The sequence below is a fragment of the Colias croceus genome, chromosome 21 (genome assembly GCF_905220415.1).
Source record: "Colias croceus chromosome 21, ilColCroc2.1".
Taxonomy (NCBI): domain Eukaryota; kingdom Metazoa; phylum Arthropoda; class Insecta; order Lepidoptera; family Pieridae; genus Colias; species Colias croceus.
Genome location: NC_059557.1, coordinates 224,291 through 247,033, shown reverse-complemented (window position 1 = coordinate 247,033; position 22,743 = coordinate 224,291). Strand labels below are relative to the sequence as shown.

The following is a 22,743-nucleotide window of genomic DNA, read 5'->3' as shown; positions in this document are numbered from 1 at the left end:
ACCCATAGATACCGGGTTTCAGCAGATCGTTGATGTGTAGCAGGAAGAGTGTTGCGGAGAGAACTGATCCCTGAGGGACTCCGGCATTTATAGCCATTTGGTCGGACGAGCAGCCGTCGACGACTACCCGAAGCGACCGGTCTCTCAGAAAATCTGAGATCCAGGCGCAGAGACCAGCAGGCAATCGGTACAATAACAGAAAATTTCAAAATGGCGTTGACTTTTTTTCAATTTTGGTAACAGTTTCCTGTTTTGTGATCCTAAGGATCCTCAGATATCGATTTTGAACGAAATCGGTACAATAACAGAAAATTTCAAAATGACGTTGTCTTTTTTTCAATTTTGGTAACAGTTTCCTGTTTTGTGATCCTAAGGATCCTCAGATATCGATTTTGAACGAAATCGGTACAATAACAAAGAATTTCAAAATGGCGCTGACTTTTTAAAATTTTGGTACCAGTTTCCTGTTTTGCGATCCCAGGGAGCCTCAGATATCGATTTTGAACGAAATCTTTTTTTTTTTTTTTTTTTTTTATTGGTAATAGGGAAGCGCTTGACCACAATCTCGCCTGATGTTAAGCTGAGATGCGGTCTAAGATGGAACGCGCTTCCCTAGAAGGTACCTGTTCACTCTACGCTTGAAGACCCCCATATTGTACTCGTCGGGGAACACAGACTCAGGAAGCATGTTCCAGTCCCTCGCGGTTCGGATAAAGAATGTGGAACCGAACCGCTTAGTCCGGGTACATGGAACGTCCACCATATGGCGATGCCTAGAATCTGTGCGCCTCGACGATCGATGGAAGAACGGGGATGGCGGAACGAGATCGTGCAGTTCCGCAGCGCACTCTCCAAAGTGTATCCGATAGAAGACCGATAAGCTGGCCACTCTGCGGCGGTGACCGAGGCTCTGGAGCTTTTTGCCTACTAGGTCATTGTCGTTTATGAGCCTCTTGGCACGCCTCTCTATCGCCTCAAGCGCCTCCAGCTGGTACTTGGCGGAACCGTCCCAGAGGTGAGAACAGTATTCCATGCACGATCGGACTTGTGCTTGATAAAGGTTGAGCAACTGTCCCGGGCTGAAATACTGTCTCACCTTCGCCAGAATTCCAAGCTTTTTTGAGGCAACTTGGGCTTTAGATTCAATGAAGGAACCAAAGTTCAGAGTAGGCGTTAAGGTGATACCAAGAAGCTCGAGGTGGTTAGTTATCTGCACGGACACACCTTGGAAATTCGGAGTCAGGTGGAATGGACTCCGTTTAGCGGAGAACAGACACGCCTGGGTCTTAGACGCATTGAACTTGACCAGATTGGCATCGCCCCAGTCGGAGACCGCCTGTAAGGACAAGTTCATGCGATCGACCATCGCCTCCCGTAGAGACTGAATTTGTGCCGTACTGGCTCGCGCGCTGGATACATATCTCTCCACAACAGTGCTATCGTCTGCGTACCCATAGATACCGGGTTTCAGCAGATCGTTGATGTATAGCAGGAAGAGTGTTGCGGAGAGAACTGATCCCTGAGGGACTCCGGCATTTATAGCCATTTGGTCGGACGAGCAGCCGTCGACGACTACCCGAAGCGACCGGTCTCTCAGAAAATCTGAGATCCAGGCGCAGAGACCAGCAGGCAATCGGTACAATAACAGAAAATTTCAAAATGGCGTTGACTTTTTTTCAATTTTGGTAACAGTTTCCTGTTTTGTGATCCTAAGGATCCTCAGATATCGATTTGGAACGAAATCGCTACAATAACAAAAAAATTCAAAATGGCGCTGACTTTTAAAAATTTTGGTACCAGTTTCCTGTTTTGCGATCCCAGGGAGCCTCAGATATCGATTTTGAACGAAATCGGTACAATAACAAAGAATTTCAAAATGGCGCTGACTTTTAAAAATTTTGGTACCAGTTTCCTGTTTTGCGATCCCAGGGAGCCTCAGATATCGATTTTGAACGAAATCGGTACAATAACAGAAAATTTCAAAATGGCGTTGACTTTTTTTCAATTTTGGTAACAGTTTCCTGTTTTGTGATCCTAAGGATCCTCAGATATCGATTTTGAACGAAATCGGTACAATAACAAAGAATTTCAAAATGGCGCTGACTTTTTAAAATTTTGGTACCAGTTTCCTGTTTTGCGATCCCAGGGAGCCTCAGATATCGATTTTGAACGAAATCGGTACAATAACAGAAAATTTCAAAATGGCGTTGACTTTTTCAAATTTTTGTAACAGTTTCCTGTTTTGTGATCCTAAGGATCCTCAGATATCGATTTTGAACGAAATCGGTCAATTAACAAAGAATTTCAAAATGGCGCCGAATTTGGGTTAAATTTAAAAATGATGCAGGCGAAGCTGCCGGCAAACCTGTAGTATTTTTATAAGTCGACACTATATTATTACATTAATTAATAAAACATATTTTGTAAATGCACCTGCAGGTCACTCCATCAAGTCCGGAGGTAAGGTCTCAACATAACTAACAAAATGAGCCCAAACTCGGCACACCTAGCTCTAACCAGTAACCATCTTTTAGTTCTAGTAGCAGTCTTCGAAGTACACCTGCAGGTCATTCCATCAAGTCCGGAGGTAAGGTCTCAACATAACTAATAAAACGAGCCCAAACTCGGCACACCTAGCTCTACTCGTCTTTTAGTTCCAGTAGCAGTCTTCGAAGTACACCTGCAGGTCACTCCATCAAGTCCGGAGGTAAGGTCTCAACATAACTAACAAAACGAGCCCAAACTCGGCACACCTAGCTCTACTCGTCTATTAGTTCCAGTAGCAGTCTTCGAAGTACACCTGCAGGTCATTCCATCAAGTCTGGAGGTAAGGTCTCAACATTACTAACAAAACGAGCCCAAACTCGGCACACCTAGCTCCACTCGTCTATGAGTTCCAGTACCAGTCTTCGAAGTACACTTCGGCAAGTACTTGTTTACCAAACAATCACTGTCCAATGAAATTAGATAAATGGTATCTACTTTTGTGACCATTCAACGTTACAAACTTTACAAATCAAAGTAAAGTTAAAAAAAAACATAGCAATAAAAATAAGCTCAATTATCAAGTCGTGTCAGTTTACTCATAATTTCGCCGCTTCGCGCATTTCGATGTGTGTGTGAGCCGTGCACGTGTAGTAGTAAGACTCAATACCTAAAATTGATGCGCGTCAATTTGTAAATACGTCCTTAATCCATAGGCCGTTATGCTATAACATTTTTAAGGGTGTAAATCTTAAAATTTTTATACAGGAACGCGCTACATTTAATATAGATAAATACCTACTGTATTATGTATATTTAAAATAGAACTAAATAATGTACATTTCAACGCAAATGATAAAACCACAATAATATCGTAATACTGTGATAAAACTATAATTAATATAAACTTGAAACTTTACACGATTGCTACAAATAACGATATCATTGCGATAGAAAACATCTCCTTTTACGGTTTATAAGTTTTTGTTTTGCCACTATAGATAATTATTATCAGTGAAGTATTGTGAATAATTGAACTTCAAAAACACGTGTTTGGGATTAAATGCACGCGTTTGTTCTCGTAATTCAAACTATACGAAATCACGTGTATCAAATCTGCGAAGATATTTCTGGAAATATGGCACAGAATATGGGTTTATTACCAAGTTATTACCTTTATAATTATTCTTTTATTGTATTATAATGGTGTTTAAGCTTCTTATTATAGTGATGACCATCAATGTAAAAAAGTCATATTTCAGATAATGAAATCTAATAATAAATATAATCCTAAATCTGCAACTAATCTCTATCAAAACTATAAAGTCCTGTTCGTTACACTACATTAATATTTTTTTATTTCTGGGCTTTATGTTCGCTTTGATAATGATAATAATTAATAACTAATGCGATGTGATTTTTAAAAAAATAGAAACATCTACCTAGGCGGAGCTGGGGCGAACAGCTAGTCTATTACAAAAGATGAAATATCACACAGGTTGAAAGTTTAGCATAAAGAATGAGGTTTCATTAATATTGCCATATAATATCACCTCAAGAAGTTCTCGCCTTGAATAAATAAGGCTCATTAATTATTCTTGTGATTATTTCAAATATTATGTAAAACATTTTTCATAAGGTTAATATATTTTGGTCCCTTAGGTCGAAAGGAAAATTTATAAAAAAACGACGTGTGGCACTCGGGGACTGCCGCGGTAAAGCTATTGCATGCTATGCCTTCAAGCCACACCTCCGCCCGTCGGAGTGGGGAGCGTGAGGTTTTTTCGTTACGGAATTTCTCGATTCGGTCCCCGCGCTCAAGGCCCGCGATAGAAGCTATGCAATACCGCCCGCCCGCCCAATAGCTTAAAAATATATTATTTTCAATTTTTTTTTTTTTTTTAATCATATATTTCTGGGCTTTTGAACAAATGTTCATGGCAGCCCCATTGCAACAAACAACTTACAAACTAGACACATAACAATTAACATTTCTAAATAAAACAATGAGAACTCCTAGGAGCTAGCGCTATAAGTTGCAAGAAAATCTCCCACCATGCCATACACCAACCCTGCCTCCTCCGAGGAAGGGTTGGATAAAAAACCACAGAAAATTCCCATATTATTATTTTCAAATTATGAGGCAATCAAATATCTACGAAAAAATGAAAACAATATAGATATAAGTATTCATTCCTACGTAATGGTATTGTGTAATACAGTGTAATATATTTTTGTATTTGATATGTGTAATTAAAAATTCCCTGTAAGTGTAAAGTAAAGAATCTACAATTTCACACGATAAACAAAAACACGTAAAATTACAAGTGAACAAACTTTTTCAACAACACGTTTTCTATTTAACACACTCAGGTCAGCGGGTTTCAGTAAATCAAATTTAAACTCGATATATCAGCGTTTTGCGTAAATTGAAAAAACAAGGTCCAAATTATCGCGGACCCGCGCGGCCTGTAAAACATTAACTAACTCTCGAGTCTCGACAATTATTCATTGGCTGACGTTTTTTCAAGTTTATTTAGTGCTGTGCCGAGCGACGCGCCATTTCGGATTCCATTTTTAAACGAATGGACAATGGCTTGAAAATAGACCTAACTAAACTTAGCATTTTCGCGTACGTGCAAAATTTATACTAAGTATCTTACTATTTATCGCATTGTAAACGGTATTAGATTAAGTAGGTATGTACTTAAAAATAATTAGGTAAAAAATATAAGAATTAGGTATTACTCACATGGATTTCGGCAAAAACCACAGTTCAACCAGTCAGGAATAAAATAAAAAAACACGAACCTTTCTAACATTGAAACCATTTAGTATTTGAATTTTTAAATATTAATTTAGTCTTTAAAATAAATATGTCTTATACAGTTGTTTCTCAAGTGGCATATACAATAATAATAAAAATACACTTTTCCTAACAACACAGAAACTTTTAAATAGCAACTGTTCTTAATTAGCATACGTATAGAAGTCTCCAGAATTTTCCACAAACTTAAATCGTTTAAAATACTTAAGTGTGTAGTAATGAAGCGTCACAGAATGCCGCGGGGAACTGAGTTGGGGATAGTTCCCGCCAAACTTTCGCAAACGTTTTAAACTACATTTGCCACAGATTAACACAATAGCGCTGTTTGTTGCCAGTTCTGAAATTCTATTATATTTTACCTGGTGCTTTGATATAACTTTTATAAAAAAAAATAATTTTGTATTTTTATTTTACATATTAATATAAAGTAATTTTTAACCCAATATAAATTAATTTATTATTGAACATCTCTGATTTCGAATTTTTATTTTAATTTAATTTTTAAATCTAAGCTAGGTAATCTTTTAAATCTACGGTATGGTTTAGATTAAAAAAATTGATTTATGAATGATCCCTTAAATGATCCTTATCTATGAAATTTTATTACTTTTTTTAATATTATACCTAAATAATACCTTATTTTATTGCTTAGTAAGCTGTTTTTATTTTGACCCCGTTTTTTTGAATATAATTTTTTGTGACTTATCTTATTCAAATCAATAATTAGTCGTTACGATATTATCGAATTGAAATTAATACTAATTACCCTTTGGAACCCTTCAAATTATCTTCGTTTCCATATTAAATCAATACATCCCAAAACAGAAACGGGTGGAAGTTTTTTTATAAAAAGTTCCAATTTAGCTTTTATGGTTCGTCGAGCGAATGCGGTAAAACGGTGAAAGGTAACGACTGCCTAATGAGGGCCGGAATACTTCACTTTTGTTTATCTTCTGCAAAGTGAAAGTGACTTATAAGCTGCTTATAAGTTGTGGGTTGAAGCCTTTCGGATTCTTTTCAAAAGCGCTATGAAAGTTTGACGGGTTGAACTTTCGTGGGAATTATGAGAAATGGACGTGAATTTTTATTTATGTAAAATGTTATTTTATTATACACGTCCTGTATTCAACATTTGATTTTTTTACATTTTTTTGCGATGTTACACATTTGACATTTTGTTCTGAACATTTTTCATACAAAGATTAAAATCATGAATATGTTGTCCAAAATGAATTCAAATTTACTAACCAGCTATTTATGTATTAGGTATTAGAGAATTATCCCAAAATTACTTAATTAATGATCTAAGCAAAATTCTATTAATATGTTTCAATATTACCTAAGTTGGATTATTAATTCCACATTACATAAACATTTGTTGTTATCCAAATCATCGAAGTCTATATTTGGGCTGCACAATGTTAACAATACGCGATGAAACGGCTAGTTTTGTTTAAAATGAAACAAATAACAACCTAATGGGTTATGCGATTGTGATTGATGCGTACGGAGCGCGAATACAAAGCGTTTAAACTTTAAACTTTTGTTCCACCGCACATTCTAGCAACCCACACACATCAAGCGAAATTCCCAAACTTTTTAGTTACCGTATTTATTGTAACTTACGCGTGTATTTAATAAAAATACTTTATGTAAAATACTTTCGTCAGTTTTATATCATGCTTGCGAGATGATCTAAGCTTGCGAGGGCAATTTTAGATGCTTCACATACTTTTGGATTTTCAACTATGATGTAACCATGATGTAACTAATACTTTTAAACAAATAGTGGCATATTCAAGTGTAACTTATTCAGCGTTTGTGGAAAAATGAAGATAGAGTACGTATAACGTATTTTTATAGTGCATGCAGTGCTCATTTTTTATTGGTTGTCCATCATGTTGTATATTTTTGTGTATTTTTTATGTAATTTTATCGATATTCAGCTGCTAATGAGCTTTAATAAATAAATAAATAGAGGGATGTATTACAATAAATTCGGTCAGACAACATTGAACGAGTTTTCCATTCAAATATTTTGGCAATTAAACTGGCAAATAACAATAATTTTTGTTACTCACCACAAGTGATCGATTCCATAAACAATAGATCAGAAAAGTATAATAATTGCAGCTTTCTTTCCTAAAGATATCTTTGTAAAATGTGATCGATTTGCACAGGTAGGTATATAGCACGTAGTTGTCACGTCACACGCTCCAAAGCGCTTGGTAACGAGAAAACTTGACAATCGCAAACAAGCTCAATGCATTCACGCTTTTATTATAGCTATTATATACTATTTATACCTGTATACTAGTAGGTATACATATACACTACTTTTACAGTACCTAGGTATACCACAAATATCGATCAGTCTTATTTATTATACACTACTTCATTAGACTTCTTTTAGAAGTAGTAGTAGATACTACTTCTAAAAGAAGTCTAATTGAATACATAAATGTTAGAGTTTAAGTTTGAGTTTGAGTTTAATTATTGAAAAAAGCATCATTAATAATTTTTCGAACAGACGACAAAGTTACAGTAAATTGTTAAAAATACAAAGTTATAAATAATCTCCAGAACTATAAAACTCACATTTTCCTAAAAACAAGTGAAAACAACCGACTTCAAACTTGCACTTGCAACATTTACAAATACAGACAAAAATGCTCATAAAATAAAAACTACTGGGCCTATCCGAATGAAATTTTTATTGGACCAATTCGACACCATCCCGCGTCGAACAAAAAAAGAATCACGTAAATCGGTTCAGAAACCTCGGAGTAATCGGTGTACATACATAAAAAAAACATACCGGCCGAATTGATAACCTCCTCCTTTTTTTGAAGTCGGTTAAAAAAACAATAAAAATTTCCCGCTCACTAATGATGCAAGTACATCGTTTAGATGGTGCTATGATTAATGACGTGACACGTCTGCGATGTTCCCAACATTAACAAGTTTTAAATTAGAAAAACGTCCATTGTCATATTATCGTCTAGAGAATACGGTGGACTATGTATTTAGGTATAAGTGATGTTATTAAATAAACTGCACTTGAGAATATTTAATACATTTGTGTATGGAAAAAAGTCGTTATAATATTTAAAATTAATCAAGTCAATTTAATTTATTAATTGTCACTCTAATAAAAAATTACCTAAATTAAGTTTAAATATGTTCCAATTTTCGTATTCATTCAATCTTATGTATTAATTATTTAAGAAGTCGGTTAAAAATTACACATTAATATTATAATGTTTTAGCAATATTTTTTATTAACTTTTTCAAGATTTAACCACTTTGTCATACAGCTAGGTATTTTCAATTCCGTTTTTACGCGGGCGTGTTACAAATGGGAGATAATATTCTTTATTAGGTGAATCTATTCCTACAGGCAACGCTTTTACGCAAAAAATACAAACTGTAGATGTCTATTTCTTATTTCCTTTAGAGATAAAAGTGTACACAAAATATGAAAACACTTAAAGAGGTATACGTTCAGTATACACAAGCAACACAGAATAAATGAATATTTACGAACAAAAAGACGGCATTTCAGTAAAAAATATTCTTTCAAAATTTAGGCAATCATTGTCTCTAAGATGAAAAATGGTTGTAGGAAGAGTTTTTAATGAAAGATCGTCGATACCTTGACGACAGCGACAGTTTAATAACGTCGGCCGATAAGTTGTTAGGTCGCGGTCGTATATCCGCGGAAGCGATTATAGCTTGGCTATAGCGATAAGTGGTAAAAAGTTGAAAGGCGTACAACCAGAAATATACACATTGACTTAATTCGGAATGAAAATGATACGACGTTTAATTATTTTTTCTCAATAGAACCAAAAATATATACTGATAGGATTATGCCATTCTCGTATAACATACTTTTAATGTACTGTAGTTATATGTATGTAATGTAGTTATAATAACAAAAATAACGGAAATAATAAGAACTACTTAGTGTACTTAGGTACATTGTCAACACATTCTTCGCCATTACAATAGCTTTTAGTTTACGAATAATTCGTAGCTACGTAGCTTCAAGCTACGAAATGTTCGTAGCTACAATTTAATATTTTTTTTAGTTTATAAAACAATGTAAACTCAACCTTACATACAGCGGCGATTGACAGATTAAGAGATTATACGCTTTAAATATTATAACACCAGCATTTCTGTAATTAACAGTCAAGGCACTTCAATGTTTGACATGTTTGATTATTATATTTTGAGAAATAAACGATTTACACGTGAACAAATGAAATGTTTTTCGTTAAACACTTCAATTTGAAAAAACATTTAAAATTATTAATAACGAAATAACGATTAACCGGTTTAATTATATTTTAGTAAATTACCCTCTCATAAAAAATTAAGCGACGCTTTAAATATAGCCTTACTGAATGTCTTAAGTACCGTATTTGAGAATTTGGTATTAAATAGTTGCGATTAAGCAGACAAAAGCTTTTAAATTGACCTGAAACGAAATTAATAAACATCCTATTATTAAGAACGTTTATTGTGTATTCTTAAATGAACCTTAGCTCAATTAATACAATCCTATTAAGATGATATTATCAGCCAAGATAGTCCCTTGTCAAGTGACGCCATCGCAAACTGTCAGCTTGACAGCTCATTGACAAACTGTTTATAGATAATAATTAAAACGACTATATTTAACATAGATAATAAATTTTAAATAACAAAGACGGGAGAATAATTAAAAAGATGACCTTTGAAAATGAATTTGGATAACATTAAGTAGATGGGACATTTTAAACAATCTTTCAGCTCTTTGTTGTTTAAGAGAGGATTCCCTTTTTTTAAATGAACAACTCCAGACAAAACTTTTTCATTTAAGAAAAATACCTTTTAAACTGAGCTTTAAATGTTAAAATAGCAAAATTGTTTAAAAACTGCTTCAGATAGGTATAATATAAACTAGGTACCTACATACTCGCAGAATATTTTTCAACAGGGGCTGCACTAAAGCCAGTAAAGGACCCGGAATTTGGCCTCCATAAAGTATTTGTTTAACTGTTTTATTTACACGCGTGTTTGTCAACTGGCCGTGATAAAATAAAGCGTGTGCCTGCATGTGTACTGTGTGTGTACACCCTTGGAAATTCACGGTCAAATAAACCCGATTTTATTTAAAACTTCAACAAAACGGTTGAACTTTTGGTTTAAACCTCGTTGTACATTTTTTGGAATTTAATTAATAAGGATCGATTTTGGACTAGGACGTTTTGGTTTTCATTATAATATTAATAACCTACTTTATTTCGATGATTAATCAAATATTAATTTCCTTTTGTCAAGTTGAACGAAGAACATTGATTATGAAAGCAAAATGATTTTTGTTTGAGTTAATTAGCTCATAAATAACATTAAATCACGCTCAATAATATCCAATAAATATTGATCAGCGCATGTTTATTCATAAAATCTAAAACAAACTGATTTAATAGAGCAGGCAATTACTACACACGGCATAATCCGGTGCGTGCGACGAAACCGCTCAGCGCGCTTACCGGTGTTTGCCGTGTGTCACGTATTTCTTTATTAGGCATACACACAGGGCATACACAATACATTTATTAGGTTGGCAACACTCGATTTATTCAGTTGGTAACACTGGATATTTTTAAAATAAAAATAAAATATTACTGGCTGATGCGTTTGAATTTAGAATGTACAAAAATATGAAGGTTAAAATAATATTGAATTTTGTTAATATGTGATAATATTATAATCTAATTGGAGGTAAAATTTCGGAACCATCAGAAGTTGACGGTAGGTAAACATTCTTTATGTCGTTAATTTAAGTTCACTCAATTGACATGCAGGCGGATTTATTCATTTTTGTATTAAAATGTAACAGAAACTTCAAACTGACGATTTTTTATTAACTAGGCTTTTCATTAATTTCCTCGTATGAGTTATTATATTGTTATGTGTTTTTATAGCGGAAAATATGCAAAACAAGTCTGACTATAGACGCTTAAGAAATACTTTCGAATATTTAAAATAATAACTTACCGATAGCTACAATTCCCAACATGATGAAAAACTTCAGCGCCATTTTGTGTACGGTTCAATCTGAAAAAATTAAGTTACGATTTAGAAAAAAGACATCTATACCTACCCTGTGTTGTGTTTTTATTTTTTTGACTATTTACCAACAGATTACGAAATGTGTAGGTATATGAAAATTTAAAAGCGTTATATTTCTTGATATCCTTCCTGTCTACATTACAAGAGAGAATCGTTATTTTTACATTTTTAGACCAAAACTAAACTAAACTGTGTTGAATTTGTGAGAAATGAGCAGAAATCTGATTCCAACGTTGGTAATAAGTTGGAATACAATCGCATTACCGCGGCGGCTCGTAATCTCGCTTATTACCGCTCACTCCGACGTATAAATACTTTCATTTCTATAACTTGTAGATATAAATGAAGTATTAGAATAATTTATTAATTCACTGTTTTAATTTCTTAAATTATAGGATTATTGAATAAAATGTCTAGTTAGTCTGAATCGAATGAATGCTAGGTACATTTAACTCGATATTTAAATAAACCATATGTATTATTTTTTCAAATTAATATAATATTCTTGGGCGTTAAAAAATAAAATTAAGGCCAGACCAAAATTATCGACTAGTTAATGTTTTTAAAGTTGACATATGACCTTATTGTATTAAAAAAAAAGAAAAATAATATATCACCTGTTTTCCAACACCGTACAATATTCTGCACAGATAACTGACAGACGCAACAATATTCCCGCGCTTTATAAAGTCACATTAATGTCATTTGACAACAAACGGGTTGTTCCCGCGCATATCTACATTGCATTTTTCATTTCAGTGATAAATGTAATAAAACGAGTTTTCCGTGTGTTTATCATTTTACTTATAAAAGTAATTGTATTTATTGACTTGTTTATTAATTGGGATATCCAGATTCACATAAAAATATGTGAAATGATTAAAATTTCATCACGTGAGTTGTCCACATATTCTAAAAGAAAATGAATTCCATAATAATAAATTTCATGAAATTAAAAACATAAACTTTTAACACATTTTATCATCGCACAAAATCTGTGCCCTAAAGATAATTAGTTCTTATAAACCAAATGAAATATCGGCTGTAAATATTTTATTAAAATTGTCTGCGGCTTCATCTTAACACAACATAATAAACTATCAACTGGCACGAACATGATCTTAAAAGAAACATAAAAATCTCTACAAAATAGACCTTCAGCATAAAAGCTTAATAACCCATTCGGTTCTATACTGCAAATTATTTTCCTTTACGAACGGTGCAATTTTGATATAACTTTTCAAAGTGTTAAAACCTTCATTTAGGTACGTACACAGACGTTAGACAAAAATGTAAGGAAAATTATTTTCTCTTTAACATACATAAAAAAGCAAATTAAGTACTGGGTATATAACCTATAAAATCGTGATACGGATACCGTATTTTTTTCGTTCCCTTTTTTTTTAAATTAAAAGCTCCAATACATTCATAATACTAACTACACACCGATAACTAATTAGCCTTTAGAAAAACAAAACATGGTCCTAGATTAAAATTTAAAATGCTGAGATTAAAATCGAGCGGTAAACTCCCAAAGTATCACGAGAAGGGTAATTTTCGGCCGCGGCAACTCAAACATTCCAGAATTGTGAGCCTTTCTGCCCGACTCATAATCACCCCTAAGCTGAGCCCCAACGGAGATCTCAACTATTAACTGTACAATATTGCTAAACTGCTATAAGTCGAATGTTTACCCGACTTCGTGGCAATGAGGATTATGTTAAATTTTAATAAAAAAAAGTTCGTGGATGTGAATATTTAAGTTTTTGAGTTTTGAGTTTGATTGTTGGAACCTTTAGAACTTTTAGCACTTTCAGTCTTCATACATGAGTTATTTATAACTTATAGTTTAATATTTTGTTGGATGAGTTGGTCATTTGGAATACTTACAGATGTCACATTCGCAGCGATTAGCAATCATATGCTTTACCAAGGTAGTACAAATGTACGATTGTGTATATGTGCTCGCTTTTTTCAATCTGCGACATAAATACTTTCACTTGTTAATTGTCTTTGTACCTGGTTTTGATTTCTTATCAAGTTAATACATTAATTAGGCAGAGGTACATTCAAAATACGTTCAAATTAAAATTCAAACTACAACACGTTTGATATATTATATTCATACAACGTCAACAAATTTTAGCGTTTAAACGTAACATTTCTTATGCGACAAAATTTTCGCATTGTGAGTGTAACTTTGTTCAATGTAAATGACTTGTTATCTTTTAAAAATTCCTGAAGAATTTCTTATGTAAACGAATTGTATAGAAATCAATAAGTTTAACTAATTCAAAGATATCGATTCACTCCTTAGAACTTGGCCTAGGTTAGTGTAACAGCGGTGCTTTCTCACGATATTAACATACTATTACTTCCCATATGCCTTATATAAAGCCACAAATATCAAAAATGTATTTTATTGATTTATTATGTTATGTCATTTTTTATTTTTTCACGAAATAATTAATATTAATTATAAGAGTATTTAACTATTTAGGTCACAATTGATACTTACGAACTCGTAAATGTTGATGTAGATGACTGAGTCTAATAAAAATCATCTTTATAGTTTACAGATCAGCTATTGAATTTCAATTGCAATTAAATATTATAATTTTAAATAGAACATTTTAATTTTATGAAGACTTGGCGCACCTCATTAATCTATTACATAGTCGAATTTTAAAGTAGACCTATTACTAAGTATCTTAAATTATGTAAATGTTTTCATAATAGCTATCGAATTTATTATTTTAAGGACTTCATTTGAAAAATTTATATAAAATTTTCCAACAAAAGCATCTCATTCTTACTGTATTGCAAACTAATGTGTAGAGAAACGTGTAATTCAGATGATATTAATAATTTTTTTTTGTGTTTCTTTTCAGGTAAGTCGCACTCTACTCGATATTTCATCACGCTTCGACCACACCTGTGTGTTGGTATGAAAACATATTAAATTATTTAAAAAAGCTACCAAATAATATTAGAAATCGTCACTCACACTCTTTTTATAATTATTCCTAAGTTCACAGTAAACCACACTGAAACTATGTATTAAGTACCTTACAGGACATACATTATTATCATATTCTATTCGAACGTAAGATATTCGCTCGTTCGACGAAACTTTGTCAACAGCATAATCTGTCCAAAACTCATTATAATACATAATGACGTCGTGTCGTTTCAAATGAAATTCGCATTATTCGATGGTTTCCCATTCTATCTGTTTAATTAATACTCCTTTTGATCGATGAGCCCGGAGCCGTCAAACTTTGCGATGAATCTAAAAGTCGTAGACTTTCGAAATTAATGCCTTCAGGTGTTAACATGCACTATATATATCCGTTGTCTTTCTCATATCAAACTAATTTAATTTCATATGCAGGATATACGATTCTTTATACATTTCTGCATGAATCGAATCATGATAAATAGGTACATAATCATGTAACCTACACAGATTTTTAAATGTCTTGGAGAACCTGGTACATACCTACTTGCCGCGTTCCACTGCACTTCATCTCAATTCAACATAATAATGATGACCTTAGAATATTCATAATAATTCATAATACAATCGGTGATCTGCCTTGATGGATATGCTCATAATAGTAATAGTCTTGTGACGTCACGTTTTCGAAAAGTCTTGGTCAGAGCGTCATATTTTGTAAACAGATCATGATCGATTTAATACCAGTCATTTGTACAATATGTGACCAGATCCTTTTCTGATGGCATTTATATTAAAATATACCTATATAAGAGTAGATAAACATAGATTATGACAAAATAAAAGGAGGCATAAAAGTTTTTGAAATAGTAATATAACAAAAACTAAACTTAAACATTTTTAATTTAATATAAACCCTTTCGTTTATCGAAAGCTTGTATAAAATACAGCCCTAGCTAAACTCATAAAATTTGGTAGCTTGCTTTTAATTTCGTTTTATTGGAATTAATTCTTAGTTTATTAAATGGATTTGTTGGCAAAATGTATAAGTGAATTATTTTTAAGTATTTACAAAAGGTAACTGTGTGATGTGTCACGATAAACATCTATTGGCGTTATAAAGCTCTGGCAAAAAAGTACTCTATAATATATAAGCCACTATACCTAGTCTATACTTGAGAATTGATAAACATAATATTTTGCAACCAGCTTGCAACCAAGAAGATTTTAGCAATAGTTCAAATAATAATTAGGATGTTAGAATATATTAACATAAGATCACATACAAATTACAAACATAACAGTCTAAAATCACACCCAATCCAAGAATCTGTCTAAAAATAACTTTTGAAGCGCTCAAATCATACTAATATTAAAATGGGAGATTTGGAATGAAAATAAAAATTCTTTACTGACAAAAGATTTTACATGTTGATATATTGAAGTCTCTGACTCCCAAACTAGGTAAAAACCTGTATGTCAGGAGGCAGCGCGCCTCTTCCAAAAGAGTAGAATGAAAAGAATGTGCCCGCGGGTCTGTCCGCGAAACCGTGCGAAACCTAGTTATCATTAATTGTATTTTGTTGTTGTATTTTGTTTGTGCCATTGAATGATTAATTCATCAATTGAGTATCGGCCATTAACAGGCCATTAGCCTGTCCGAGATTTGTCCAAACGCGCTTCCAGCTGCTGCAGGATTAGATGTGATTAATTGTTACTTATACATCAACTTTGTATGAAGTAAATGGCACACGTAGATTTACCCATACTGGAATATCGTAATATTAACTTGATAATGGAAACATTAGTCTGCATTTCGGTTGGTTAGGTTTTAGCATGTTTTATGCATTTTTATTTATTTTATGCATTGTCATATAGAGATGGAAATTTGCAGGCCTGATAAATATTATAAATTTGAAAGTATCAGTGTCTGTCTTATATGCTAATAAAGTAACACACTCCTTATTAACTGAGCATAACATCAAAATACATCAACTTAACTATCAAACAAAAATATTTATAGGCAGTTTTTACGTAATAAAACACCATGAAAATTGTCACGCGTTCACCACTTCCCACTGAACTATTCACTGATGAGGTCAGTTATAAGGAATACGGCACGGGGTCACTAGAGGTCATTTATATTTATACGACACATGAGCAAGGATCTGCTCCCCTTATTCCGCTGAAAGAGACTAAAAAGAGCAAACACTATCTAAGAGAGTAGGTTCTGATGTCGAGTCTTTCATTAAGTTTATTAATTAGACACTAAATACAATAGATTTTCTAGCATTTAGCGTTAGTAAATAAAAAAAAGTATTGAAATAGAATATAATTTTATTTTGATATATTATTATGAAATCAGAAGGTAGACAAAATCATTAAAAAAAGGTAGTTTTAGGAGCAACTGTACTTTTTATCAAATTAATATTTTTTGCCTTAATATTTCAGAGATATCGCTTACTTTCCCATATTATTGTATACGTTCTGTTCTGTAGGCATCGATACATGCAAAATGAGTAATTCAAGATGGAATCAATAAGTTTGTTTGCTCAAGTAATGTACGTGAAAGCCAAACCTGGTAACAAGTCACACAAACACTCCACTTTCGGCTGTTCTCTCTCTTTAAATATGACTATCATATTGAGTTTTATAGCAAGGTGTTTTATCCTTAAGGTATCTAAAGAAGCTGTTTGTCTTTCAAGCTTTCAATGAATTATCTTTCTTTTTTCTAAATTAATAAATAGGTAAAGAAAAAAGAAGTTGCTATACTATGATATGCAAATGAAATTGCTGTTCGAAACCAATAATTAAGAACCTAAGTTTATTCATTCATTCAAAATATTTTAATGTAATGGATTCATTTTGTATGCTCCTATAATGTAATATCAATAGTTAAAAAATACTAATATTATGTAATAAACAGCAGGCTTAATGCGTCGTATTTCATAATCAAATTTCAGTTTAAACCGCGTTTAGTCTCGTAATTAATTTCTTATCTCTATTGGAAGTAATATTAAATTTATTCAAGTTACATATTAGTTGCGTATTCCTGCTAATTAAGGCGCAGAGATCGCTTTGTCTGTGTCTCTTTTTCTTGCGCTGTAATCTATCCTACAGCTACGTAAATGCTAGAGAAATGCTTTGTGAACATGTTTACTGGCGTATGTTAATGAATACAAAAATAGCTTCAAACAAATGAGAAAAGATTTCTCTAAATCAGTGAAAAACAGAAACTATGGCTCTTTTTTGTGTTAGATTTTTTCTTTTTCTTCATCTTTTAGCAAAGTATATTGTTAAGTGTAATTTTCTTTAAACTATAAGGAGCGCACTTATACATGTGATTAGTTTATTTATTTGATAGAATATGTTTTTAAAATAATTAATACTTAGTATTTACTTTTGCTCTACCAAATGGGCTTTGAGATTTGCACATTATTCTTAAAAAGTAAATAACATGATAATATTTTTCACAACAACAAAATTGAAGTCATTTGTACTCTCGTGCCTTTACATTTCGTTAGATAAAAGCAATAAAGTGTTTTGCAGAATAAAGCATACAAACAGCTAAAAAAGTGCGGTTTGAGAAGAGTTCCACTTTTATTTCATTTCTTATTTATAAAGAATGCTTTGTAACGCTGCCTTTGTTTGTTCTATTGAAAACAAGCGATGTTAAACGTTTGTTAAAAGGGAATAAAAATACTGAACCTTCACTGCAATGAACGCAGGCTCTAGAACTGTATACCTAATATTTAATTACACTTGTGATTCACCCCGATATTTGTGCTATTTTCCTGCTCTATAAGATTTTAAGACATATCTACCAGAGATTTACGCCATGATTATAATATTAAATAGATTTTTGAGAAAGCGTTAGTTCTAAAACAAATCCAACATGTAAACTGAATAGTTAACTAAATGAAGTTAATTCCAAAAGCCATCCAAGCAGAGATCAAATACCATGAAACTGCGATAAAATACTAAAACAAGATTACATCTAGACATCAAACAGTGATCGGTTACTTAATAAGTTGGTTAAGTAGACCAAGTAACACGACCCTTACGCTAAGTTTTACTAAGTATACTGTCAAAGAGACGGCACTTAACAAACATCTTGTGGATCTAATTTAATTAAATAAATACGTTATACAAGAGAAAGTGAAATACAATTAAAATATCATATTAGGAAAAATAAAATTAACCTTTTTTCACATAACCTTAGAATTTTTAGATTCTAGACTTTAGGTACCTAAGTTTTGCTTTGCATGAGAAAAAATATACAAAAATTCATGAACCAATAAGGTTTAAAACGTAATAATAATCACTGCTTATGATTTAATGTTATTATTTCCTCCATTTACATAAACAACACAGCTGAAACGTAATTAACATTCAAAGTGTGTTTGTTAGGAACTCATAATATATCTATTTCTAAATTCATTATATTTTGTATACTAATTCCTAATACACACGACAACATAAAAAATATTCATTTCATGTTTAATTTTCTAAAGTTTTAACATTAATTAATGATAATTATTTCTTGTAAGTTTGATAAAAATGTTAATGTAACGATATTGTGAGGTAGGTAACATACATAAAAACAGGCCGTAAAGCAAAAACTCTTTTTTGAAGTCGTAGGTATGATTGGAACTAATTGATTTTAATGGTAACAGAGTTGAATTTATATTTTAGGTTTTATGGCATTCAAATGCTTTATAAATATAAATTTACAAAGAATAGAAAAAATTCGATCACCCGCCGCCTCGTGATCGAATTTTTTCTATTCTTTGTAAATTTATATTGGTAACAGAGTTTCTTTCTGGATTTAGAGACAAAGCCTTAAAGGTGAACGCACATCTAGACTATATTTACATGAAATTTGTGTATGCTGTTGTGTATATGTAATACCAATTTTACATGCATGTTCACTTGATTCATCTTTATGCGTTGAATCATCTCGGTCTGAGCACAGATACCTACATCCTGTTCCAAAATTGAATATATTCATAATTTACTACTAAAAATAGGTCCACGAAAATATTAACTAATATTTAAACTAAAACGTACTTATGTACAAGACGTACAAGTAGGTAAACCTTTAAAAAAGCCCAATCCTTTTTGTAATGTCGCAATATAAATATTTTAGTCAATTATTTTTATTTTATTTGATAACATTAAATATTTTAAAAAGTTGATCTCTACCAAACAATACTATTAAAACATAAAAAAACCCAGTTCTGCATGTAACAGCACCTTTATTCAGAGCATTATACTAAACACTAATTAGCCAGACAATTCAGCACACAGGTGTTGTGCCATTCATCACATCTAGACAATATGCTAATTGTCAGCCCTAATTCAGCTTGATATTGTTCTGTTTACGACTTCATCGATTCAACACGTAGGTATATGACGAATATGAGAACTTCAATTATTTGTACTTAGTCATAAATTCAAGGATTACAATACTTATACCTATCAGCATTTATTTCAGAATAAGAATGTTCAAAGAAACGGCTAAACTATAGGGCTGATTTGGATAAAATTTTAATTCATACAAAGATTTGAACAAGCGAATCAAACAATTTTTTTTCAAAACATAGTTATCTCCCGTTTGATTATTCAATTAGAATTATCTAGAAGCACTTTTGAGTCGTCATAACATAGTTTTACTATTTATCACTAGTTCGGAAAGCGTTTTTTTCCGGCTGAAACCGCGTGATAGAGTTAGTTCTAAATTAATTAATCAAGAAGCATTTCATTACCTATCGTAGATTGACACAGGATCGCAAATTTTTATAAATATAAATATAAATATAAATATTATAGGACATTATTACACAAATCGACCTAGTCCCACAGTAAGCTCAATTAAGGCTTGTGTTGTGGGGTACTAGGCGACGATAAATATAATATTTAATAAATACATATGTAGATAATGACACCCAGACCCAAGAACAAATAATTGAGTTCATCACACAAATATTTGCCCTGACCGGGGATCGAACCCGGGACCGTCGGCTCAGTAGGCAGTTACTTTACCACTGCGCCAACCGCGTCGTCAATTGTATTTATATTTAGTCTGCAATGTGCTGGAGTGGGAAAGCCAACACTTGTTGCAAACACAGTGATATAGATAATAGAGTGCCTTCATACGAACTTAATGTCGCTACGTTTTATGTTTTAGATTTTTGGATATATTAAATTGTATGTCATTGTTAAAAGTGGTTCTCCCACCGCAGACTGCAGAGTATAAGTTCAAACATTATTTAGTAATTTGGACCAATTCTAAAATTATCCTGTATTTTTTTAAGGAAGAAGTTTATAATTATAAAACTATTTAGATTATGTTAGTAGGTACCTAGACTTAACGGAACACACCAATATAGAATCTTATAGCAAAGAGTACTGTTAATGTAACATCATCTGTGCATATTTTTCTACTGCAGAAACGCAAGCCTTCTGCCAAATTTAAACTACCTAATAGTCCAGCCCCCCTAGCCAAGTGGCTTTCTGTTAGCGTAGCGTAGATACGTTTATCTACAGCTTACGTCAATCTCATACATTCGTAGTCTATTCTATTGAACGCTAAACCACAGACCTAAACCAATTCAAATTTTAATAAAAAAAATGCAGATACATAAACCGCTGCAATGTTACCAGTGTGAAAGTTTCAACAACAAATGCTCTTTCATTTTAATTGTGTGTTTTAGCTGTTTGTGATCGCCCGTAGCCGCCACCAGCTGGAGCAAATTCAATTAAATGCGAGATTTGCTATCGCAGCATAAACAGTTTTATTCAAACTATGTTTATAATTAACTTCCAGTTTCATCAGCTTCTGTGAATTTTTAAAAAATAACATCGCTATCATAACACGCTATCTTGAATACTGTGGTATGAGATAAATAAAATATTGAGATGAATTTGTTATATAAGAAATTTGGATAAGAAAGTTATTATATTAGATGTAGACCAGCAGTTGAGTCATCATGGCCTAATTAATATAATAAACAATTAAACAAAGAGACCATAATATTGTGTGTGTATGTTTGTGTTTAATCATTTCGATTCAGCCTAAATAATCTACATCGTAGATGAACTTTTTCAGCTTAAGTTCCATCAAGGCATTGTTTTGTCTGTCCATTACATCAGAACTCGATACCAAAATAAAAGCATCGCATCGATGTATCCGCTCATTAATAGTCCATACGTCACGGATTACGTAAAGCTGTCCCCGATAAAAAGTCCAGCTAATCCGACCAGTGAAGCAAGAGCTCCTGCACTTCAATGAGATGAATGCAGCTCGTTGTGCGCGTCAAACGGCCGCGTCGTGCGAGGGCTCAGCGCACGCTGGTCGGGGACAACGGGTCACCGCCTAACTATTTATGCCGATCTATCTTAGGTAATGCGTCACGTAAATATAGATATTTATGGTGGCTTTTAATATATTGATCCAATATATTATGATACATTATTTGAAGATATTCGGATTTTATTATATAGATAGATATACAGACTTACAGGAAAATTCAAGGTATAGATAAGCGTTAAGTGTAAATTGAATTATTAAATTAGACATTTAACAATTTTCTAGTTTGTAAACAAACCACAAATTAATTTAAAATGTCAATATACCGTTTAAAATAGTTGTTTCACTAATTGTAAACATCATTAGGAATGTTTATAAACATATCTTTTATTGCACTGTATATAATAAAAATGTATAAACTTAATATTTACATAATCTGAAGATAAATACGAAGGAATATACCTTTAAATATATATTTAAATCGTACTTAAATACAGAATTATTACACGGTTTCCAAAAGGCTTCCAAAGTTGCGTGACGAAAAAGCAACGAAAAACAAGCAAAAAACTTTAAGCCTGTGGTTTGCATCCCTTCCGTAGCTGACGAGTTCTTTTGATCATAAACATGAGAATCCGTCGACAGTGAGATTAGTGCCAAAAACAACATTCATCCAATAATAATAATTAAATGACGTAGTATAGATACATGATACTCTAATAAACATAATGACTGAATATTTTTCAAAATATTGAAACAAATATTCAATGCTAGCGACACGTGTTACCAATAAAACAATGAAAAGATACGAATAATGAATATATCCGGTCCATATCCTGGGAAATAAAGGTTTAATTCTACGAATTGTTATTATAGATCCTTTTATTAGAAATCCTTTCTTAGGGGACGCCTACGTTATGACATCTACCTGCATGCCAAATTTCAGCCCGATACGTCCAGTGGTTTGGGCTGTGCGTTGATAGATCACTATATCAGTCACCTTTGAGTTTTATATATACAGATTTTAGCTTTGATTCG

The 22,743-nt window shown here is 32.5% G+C and overlaps 2 protein-coding genes across 4 annotated transcripts in view; one reads left to right on the top strand and one right to left on the bottom strand.

The window, feature by feature from the left end:
- The window catches only part of LOC123701459, a 44,056-nt gene extending 27,047 nt beyond the window's left edge, over positions 1–17,009 (bottom strand). The window contains exons 1-2 of one of the 2 annotated variants that reach the window (XM_045648949.1): positions 16,975–17,009; positions 11,363–11,422 (exon numbers count right to left, since the gene is read on the bottom strand). In XM_045648949.1, coding sequence (XP_045504905.1) covers positions 11,363–11,405 — 43 coding nt within the window. In that variant the 5' untranslated portion in view covers positions 11,406–11,422; positions 16,975–17,009. Of the gene's footprint in view, positions 1–11,362; positions 11,423–11,502; positions 11,691–16,974 lie in introns of those variants that run through there. The other variant, XM_045648950.1, reaches the window with a different exon arrangement.
- LOC123701452 (prothoracicostatic peptides) overlaps positions 1–22,743 on the top strand; it is a 55,868-nt gene that overhangs the window by 18,527 nt on the left and 14,598 nt on the right. The gene's annotated exons all lie outside the window — the stretch shown is intronic.